We start from the raw sequence: 8,656 nt of genomic DNA, 5'->3' as shown, positions 1-8,656 counted from the left end.
ACAGACACTATAATTAATGATACTTATGTATTACTTTGGATCCCCCAGAACAGCAACTGTTAAATATTTAAATGGAGAAATGGAAAAGTGGTTGAACAAGTGGAGTAAACACAACAAGATATATATGTGTATACTTTCTGGAAAAAAAAAAATAAGAAAGATTTATTTATATTTATTTATTAATTTTTTAAGAAAATGTCTTGTTAGGTAGATTTAAACGCATAAATCTTATAAAACAAGACACCCATGCAAATCTGTATAAATGAGGTCCTTACAAAACTATTAACATGAACTGTGTTTCTGAATTACAAAAGAAAAAGAACCCCCACACACCACTTTCGTTCTGTACACTCTTATTCGACCAACCTTCACTCTTCAAACACTAGTGCAATTTGGAATCTCCCTTGTGCTCTCGCTGACACATCCTATTCCTCCTAGTCGGGGAAAAAAAACACACACAAAATGTGAAGGAAGTATATTAGAGCAATGAAGTATATTACTATACAGTGCTGTGAAAAAGTATTTGCCCCCCCCCCCCCCCCCGCACATTTGTCACAGTTAAATGATTGAGATCATCAAACAAAGTTTAATATTACACAAAGATAACTCGAGTAAATACAAAATGCAGTTTTTAAATAATTTCATTTATTAAGGGAAAAAAGCTGTCCAAACCTACCTGGCCCTGTGTGAAAAAGTAATTGCGCCCCCCGTTAAATCATGAATGAACTGTGATTTACCACATTTTTTGGAAAGCTGAGTTAAATTTCACTTGCCACACCCAGGCCTGATTACTGCCAGACCTGTTGAATCGAGAAATCACTTAAACAGAACCTGTCTGACAAAGTGAAGCACGCTAAAAGATCTCAAAAAGCAACACATCATGCCGCGATCTAAAGAAATTCAAGAACAAATGAGAAAGAAAGTAATTGACATGTATCAGTCTGGAAAGGGTTACAAAGCCATTTCTAAGGCTTTGGGACTCCAGAAAACCATGGTGAGAGCCATTATCCACAAATGGAGAAAACTTGGAACAGTGGTGAACCTTCCCAGGAGTGGCCGGCCTACCAAAATTACTCCAAGAGCGCAACGACAACTCATCCAGGAGCTCATAAAAGAACCCAGAACAACATCTAAAGAACTGCAGGCCTCACTTGCCTCAGTTAAGGTCAGTGTTCATGATTCAACAATAAGAAAGAGACTGGGCAAAAATGGCATCCATGGGAGAGTTCCAAGGTGAAAGCCACTGCTGACCAAAAAGAACACAAAGGCTTGTCTCACATTTGCCAGAAAACATTTTGATTATCCCCAAGACTTTTGGGTGAATATTCTGTGAACTAATGAGACAAAAGTTGAAATTTGTGGAAGGTGTGCATCCCGTTACATCTGGCGTAAAACTAACACAACATTTCAGAAAAAGAACATTATACCAACAGTCAAACACGGTGGAGGTAGTGTGATGGTCTGGAGCTGCTTTCCAGCTTCAGGACCTGAACAACTTGTCATAATTGATGGAACCATGAATTCTGCGCTCTACCAGAAAATCCTGAAGGAGAATGTCCGGCCATCAGTTCGTGACCTCAAGCTGAAGCACACTTGGGTTATGCAGCAGGACAATGATCCGAAACATACCAGCAAGTCCACCTCTGAATGGCTCAAAAAAAAACAAAATTAAGGTTTTGGAGTGGTCTAGTCAAAGTCCGGACTTAAATTCAATTGAGATGCTGTGGCATGACCTTAAAGAAGCCGTTCATGCTCGAAAACACTCCAGTGTGGCTGAATTAAAACAATTCTGCAAAGAGAGTGGGCCAAAATTCCTCCACAGCGATGTGAAAGACTCATTGCCAGTAATCGCAAACGCTTGATTGCAGTTGTTGCCGCCAAGGGTGGCACAACCAGTTATTAGGTTTAGGGGGCAATTACTTTTTCACATAAGGCCAGGTAGGTTTGGACAGCTTCTTTATCTTTATAAATTAAATCATCATTTAAAAACTGCATTTTGTATTTACTCGGGTTATCTTTGTGTAATATTAAAATTTGTCTGATTATCTCAATCATTTAACTGTGACAAATATGCAAAAAAAAAAAAAATATCAGGGAGGGGGGCAAATACTTTTTCCACAGCACTGGGAATCAGACCATTGTTTTAATGACATATATTATTTATAAAGGTAAAGATGTGGAATTGTTCTGATCCTGTCTGACAATAAAACTACAAAGTCTATATTGAGCCAAGAAAGGTTGCATCCGCAGCCACTGTGATTCATGTCATCATGGCTTTAATTTGTTCATACTTCATCTGAACACTGGCACTGTCATCTTCTGTGTCAACTTGGTTCAAAATGTAAATCAACCTCCCTTTTTCAGCTGATGTAAGGCTAAAGGGTAAGAGCCAGTGACCACTAGGAATCCAAACATGAAATAAAAACTGACTGTGTTCAGTATAGAAACTGACAGTAAGCAAGTAATATGATCAGTGCTGACTGGCGTAAGAATTCCATGAAATTTGTAGGGTCATTTTTAAATAGCTGTGATTTACAGTGTTTAATAGAGAACTAAGAAGTTTTTATGAAAATGTGAAGATGAGAGGCACATACTTTGGGCATCACTGTAAGCCTTTTATGTGAGTGTAACATAATAAAAGCCATCTGTTCTTAGCCCAACCTATGAGTGATGTGCCCAACAGCTAGCCAAGTGTTAACAAATACATGATGTATTTAAAGCTATTGATTAAAGTCGTTTGCATTCAAGTGGTACTCAGTGAAGGGGAAAATCATAAAGACCTCCTTCTTTTATCATATCATTTCCCTCGCATCAGCATTCATCCTATGGAGACCCTCATTGGTGGTATACAGTATATACTCCTTAAAAATAGTCAATAGATTTCACAATGTGTTAGAGTCGGTAATTTGTGGATGTGTCACATGCTTGGCTTACCTTTAACCCTAGCATCCAGTTCTTTCTCTTTGAGCTCCTTGGGAGTGGAGAACTCGCTGAGTGTTATTTTCGGTGTGCTCTCACTCTGGCTGACTGAGCCAATCATTTCCTGCTCTTTCTCATGGTTAACTTCAGCATATATATTGATCCATGGAATTTTTCTTGACAGAGAGGGAGGGAAAGAGGGAAAGAGAGAGAGATATTAGAGAGAGATGAGAAACCCCAGTTGTTAACTTCAAAAACAAAAAGAGGTGTTAAAGTAATTGCAAAGCCTCATAATTGTCATCTTCCGCTAATTTTGACAGCACATTGATCACTGGCTTTCTGCTGAAGATTAATGCTTGTTAAAAGTCAGTTTAAAAAAAATCAACCTACAAGTGTATTGTATGCTTAGATCAAGTGTACTTAAGCTATGAATGTCGACTAAAGTGTTTTGACCAGAGTAAAGATACTTTTGACCAGGGTTGTCCAAAATGAGCCCAAGGGCTGCATGTGGCACATACTTTTTAAAAATAATTAGTATAAACTACACCCAACATAAATACTATGTTCTATCAGATCACATGATAACAGTTATAGTTAGATGAATCGACTTGAACAGACACCACACCAAAATATAATACAATAATATATATCTAGTAATGACCATTACTGTGTTTAGGTGGGAAGATTTGTTTATTGTAAAGAGTTGCATTATGGGAAAAAGTGAAATGTAAGTGTGCAACCACTCGGGGCACTTCTGGGGGAAATGATTGGGTGGTTGTGTTTGGGAGGGTATTGAGAGAGATCCTGGGAGTGCCAGGCAGGGGGGGGGAAGGCTTATTTGAGGTAGTGGTTCTAGAGGAAATGGGGTCCTTGACTCAAGAACATCATTTCCCTGTGTGCTGGTGTTCATTAAGATGATATTTGAGATGAGTGTTGTCTGTGCATCCTGCTTTACTCCATCCAAACCCTGTTCTGTAAACTATGTACTGCATGCCACAGTACACAGTTTACACAATTAAGATCTAGCATGTCATTTATGATTTTTCCACATGTGGTCCTTGAATCATCCCACAATAACAATTGCAGCCCTTGGCCATAAAAGTTTAGACAACCCTGATCTTGATTGATAAAGTCTACAGAACTTATAATGGTTCAGCAAAAGTACAGAATAGAAACTTTTCTCATTAAAAAAAATGCAATGATCTTACCTTTTGAACTTGTAGATTAAAAAAACTGCCAAACCCAGAAACACAACTGACAGAAGCATCAACATGGCTGAGCTGCTGTGTCTGGGACTTGAGTCAACCAAGGGTGCTAAAAAAAAAAAAAAAAAAAAAATAAATAAATAGACAGAAAGACAGATTATACAAATGAACCACAAGTGAACCAGAAAACCATCCCTAACACTTCTCAGTTTTTGACTGTACATCACACAGCTCAGCATGGAAGAAACACAGTTTTAAAACATATGTTGAATATGAATAAGTAGTAGTGAGACATGCAATAATATGTACTTTTTGATCAGTAAGTAAATGTTATGAACTGTAATACATTTTCATTTTCTCTGTTTATTACATGAAAGATTAGAGTGTTGTGGAAAATGAGGATTAATGCCTTTTACATGAAAATGCTTTATACAAAAGTAGCTCCATAAGGTAAGATGTGACAGCATTGACCTTTCCTAAACCATTAAAGACCTTTCTGCTGTGAGAGAGGAACAATAAACCAGTCAGTCTAAGAAGGACAGTTGCAGAAGGTAAAAGTTGTGGTTGATGAACCTGGATATTTAAGGCACTCCCCAACTGAAAGCAATATTTAATCATCCTGCATGCACTGCAGAGCCTGCCTAAAATATGGTCAACTTATTTATTTATTTTTTTAGAAGATTGTTTTCTTTTTGTCATTGTATATGGTGCTTCTTCTCTTTCTTCATCTGAGTTTTTTGTTTCTACAGTTTAGTTTTGTTAATAGTTGCATGTCAGCTCTGTGTTTATACTTGCATGTCGCATCTGAATAGCCAGTTAACACAATTTCCCCATTAATGCGGTCTTGTATAATGACAGATTCTAACCATATCTGTAATTCTGACCACCCTTGCTTGATTGGTCATTGCTTTGCCACTACAGCTTATCAGTCTTTCTACTTGTCACATGGCTCCTTCTTAGTCTCCTTAAAGATTCCCAACACCATCCTGTTGCTACCTAATGACAGAAGTCTTGACTTGTGTGGGTATGCTTCAAGTCCAACATCATCCTCTCTCTACACACAATCCCACAACTCTGTTATTATGGCCTCTCTCCACACTGCTACTGTGACAACACCAAGACTTTCCCCTCCCTCCCACCTTCTTATTTACGTCTCATCCTGTATCCTTGGGTGTCTCACAGCCGTCTCCAACTAGACAGCCGCCCACCTGCTGAAAATGAAGCTCTCAAAATCCAATCTTCTCTACCTACTCCAGTCACCTCCTCTGTTGGTCTGCAGGGCCTTTCCATTACCCCCGAGACCAGTAGACTGACCCCAAGAATCATCGTGTGGCTGTTGACACCAAACTCCTGCCTTCGAACCACACAGCAGCAAATAGCTGTTCTTATTGCTTTTCCTTGTAGAAAACCCAGCTGCCATGAAGAGCTTTGCCTGAAACCTGCTCATACTCTCCAAATTCTGATTCTTGATCAAAACTTCTAGCCAGAGCTACTTGTGTAACAGTATTTTTGCCCTGTCTATACATTTTTATACTTGCCTTACTTTAAGATGTCAATATTAAATTATTTATGCAATTATCTAATATCCTTAGAGTGAAAATATATCATATGTATCATAAATCTATTTTAATCTTTTTTATTTCATAAAGGGCTCAGTATTTCAACAGATGGTCTTAACTGCCCAATTAAACAGAAACAAACATAAACCAATTATGGACATTTTGGAATTTGGAACATTTAGTGGTCTTTAAACTGAAGCTTAAAAACCATCCATTTCGCAAAAAAACATCCATTATAGTTTCACAGTATTTTTTAAAATACATATATTATACTATATATATACACATATATATACGTATATATATATAAAATATGCTATACTTGAAAAGTTCATGCACAGTAAAACAAATGTTGTGAGTAATCAAAGATTAGAGATCTTACATTTTTAATCTTTGATTTAACTCATATATTTATATCTGACAATTACTTGGAACGTTTTTCAGACAATATTAGTTTCAGAATGTGTAATGCATAATCATGAGCCACATTTAAACTTCCAGGTTATTAACTCCTTCACTGTTTTTATCGAGTAACATTTAGAAATATAAACATAATTTTCTGCTTCTTCAGACTCATAGGTGGAGATTGAAAAACCTCTTGTATAATAAAGTAATCAGCATAATTGTGCTCAAAGTAAAATAAAAACACTTGTCCAGAATTCAGTTTGTTAATTGGTATTTGAGAGAAAATATGACTGTAATCACCTTCAGATTTTGTCCCCAGAGTTATGTATGGTGTGAATGAAAACAAATTTCTGTCAGTAAAAAAAGCATTATCCTTACATGAATATATGTTTTGAGAAGCATGACTGAGGAAAGTAAACAAATATTTTTCAAACAGCTGTACCTTACCCAGAGTTAATTGCGTGATGTAAACAATTACTCGGATACCAGGTTTCAGCTCAAACTCAACCAAGTTCTGATTCAGTGCGCTGATGAGAACTGCTGAAATCTGTTCAGGAAATAAAACCAAAACTTGCATTTATCTGAAGCTTTTCTCTAGTGGAACTTACCATGGTAAACATTCTACAATGACCCATTTATACAGTTTCATAATTTTTACAGGAGCAATTGTAAGGTAAGTACCTTGCTCAAAGGGTATTACAGCTAGAAATGGGATTTAAACCTGAAACCTTTGGATTGAAAGGCAGCACTTCTAAGTGCTACACTACCAGCTGCCTCTGTTTCAAAACTTCAAGATCACCCATAAATATTGTCACTGAATAATAATTTTGGCTAAGGAAAGATTACTCCTCACATGTTCAAGATCTTCTTCACTCTTTTTCCTTCCTTCTGACTGGTTTTTGTTTGGTAGAATGAAGAGCTCTGCAGCAGTTGGTACACCAGGAAACACAGCTACCAAAAGCTGTTCTTCAGGAAAATCAGACACCTGCGGCAAACCAGAATAAGAAAGCATGCGGGTCTTTGCAGTGGGTAACCATTGCCAGGTATTGAGGGACCAGAACATGTTAGCAATAGCATTCACTGGCGTTACACACAAATGCTGGGGAGACACAACAGTTACAATTACATTTATCGCATTCATTTATCTTGTTTTTTTTTTTTTTTTTTTTTTTTTTGCCAAAGTAACGTGCATTTCAGAGTTGAAGAGCTACATCACAGCCAAATTAAACCCTAGCCATCTTGTTTTTTTCCTGTAACTGTTACTTCCTTTAGTTAGCCATCATATTCATATTAATGGAGCCAGCCCTGAGGGAAAAGTAAGCTACTCTTTCAAACTTTTAAAATGAAACGAATTTAATTTTATAATTTAACTCTCTTTTCTGAATACCAATGCATTCCTAAAAGTGCCTTGACTTATTTACAAGGTAACCGATCTTTTACATTTTTAAGAGCAATGAATTGTCAATAAAATACAAGAAAATAATCTTTTCCAGAGGTCCTTGCAATTATTATGTAACTTATAAGTCTTATATCACAAGATTATGTAATCATACAACTTGTTCTGATGTTATATAAAGTTAAATGTGTCACTGTTCCTCATCTGGTAATCAGTTGCATAGAATATGTGAGGTTTCCTGGACAATAAAATGCCTTATTATTAAACATCCATTCATTAAATGCAGACTTACGTAAAACTTACATGCAAAAAACATTGTATTCAAATGATAAATGTAAAAATGTGAAATACTTCTTAATTTACAACTCAGTGTCACCATTTGACATCCTTCATCTAATAAGGTACAATACAACAAATCAGCAAGTATGATTACAATCAAGAAAATCTGTCATTCTTATAATACATTTACACACACACACACATTTTCAGAACCGCCTGTCCCATACGGGGTCACGGGGAACCGGAGCCTACCCGGGAACACAGGGGCGTAAGGCCAGAGGGGGAGGGAACACACCCAGGACGGGACGCCAGTCCGTCGCAAGGCACCCCAAGCGGGACTTGAACCCCAGACCCACCGGACAGCAGGACCGTGGTCCAACCCACTGCGCCACCGCACCCCCTTATAATACATTTATTCTTTATTAAATTAGCTATTATTATTTATACAAAATCAACATTTTGTGCTTGATTCAAATAAAGAGTTTAACTGACATTGTTCCACAGCATGGAGTATTGGTCAAGAGAGTGAGCTTGTGACTTAAAGGCTACAGGATTAAAGCTCAGAGGGAAAGTGCTGGCAGACCCCAGAGCATGTAAGCGTGACACTTAAGCTGGATCACCACAGTGAACAGCCAGCTTGGCATCAGAATGATGTGGAAACAGTCGGCACCCTGAGGGTTTTCTACCATGAATGTCTCCCAGCGACACATTGGGAGCTCAGTCGCCTGACCAATTATCCCTCAAACTTCATGTGACGTCAAAAACAGCAGAAAGTGGGTGGAATTCCAAGAAGACAAGAGCTCCAAGTGGAGGATAAAGTATTTTTGCACATTTAATGCTTGGCTTTGTCAGTGACATGTCTTTGTTCTGTTTTCTGCTCTCTGTTTCGCTTG

At 37.6% G+C, this 8,656-nt stretch overlaps 1 protein-coding gene across 1 annotated transcript in view; it reads right to left on the bottom strand.

Annotated features, from left to right (window-relative positions):
• Positions 1 to 254: 254 nt before the first annotated feature.
• Positions 255 to 8,656, bottom strand: part of sorcs3a (sortilin related VPS10 domain containing receptor 3a) — a 187,989-nt gene continuing 179,587 nt past the window's right edge. Inside the window, exons 23-27 of the mRNA XM_018750804.1 lie at positions 6,942 to 7,073; positions 6,536 to 6,635; positions 4,128 to 4,233; positions 2,935 to 3,095; positions 255 to 434 (exon numbers count right to left, since the gene is read on the bottom strand). Of these exons, the coding sequence (XP_018606320.1) occupies positions 376 to 434; positions 2,935 to 3,095; positions 4,128 to 4,233; positions 6,536 to 6,635; positions 6,942 to 7,073 (558 nt within the window). The 3' untranslated portion in view covers positions 255 to 375. The remainder of the gene's footprint in view (positions 435 to 2,934; positions 3,096 to 4,127; positions 4,234 to 6,535; positions 6,636 to 6,941; positions 7,074 to 8,656) is intronic.

Source organism: Scleropages formosus, chromosome 16 (assembly GCF_900964775.1).
Source record: "Scleropages formosus chromosome 16, fSclFor1.1, whole genome shotgun sequence".
Classification (NCBI taxonomy): domain Eukaryota; kingdom Metazoa; phylum Chordata; class Actinopteri; order Osteoglossiformes; family Osteoglossidae; genus Scleropages; species Scleropages formosus.
The sequence above is the reverse complement of the archived record's forward strand: the minus strand, read 5'-3'. Positions and strand labels throughout refer to the sequence as shown.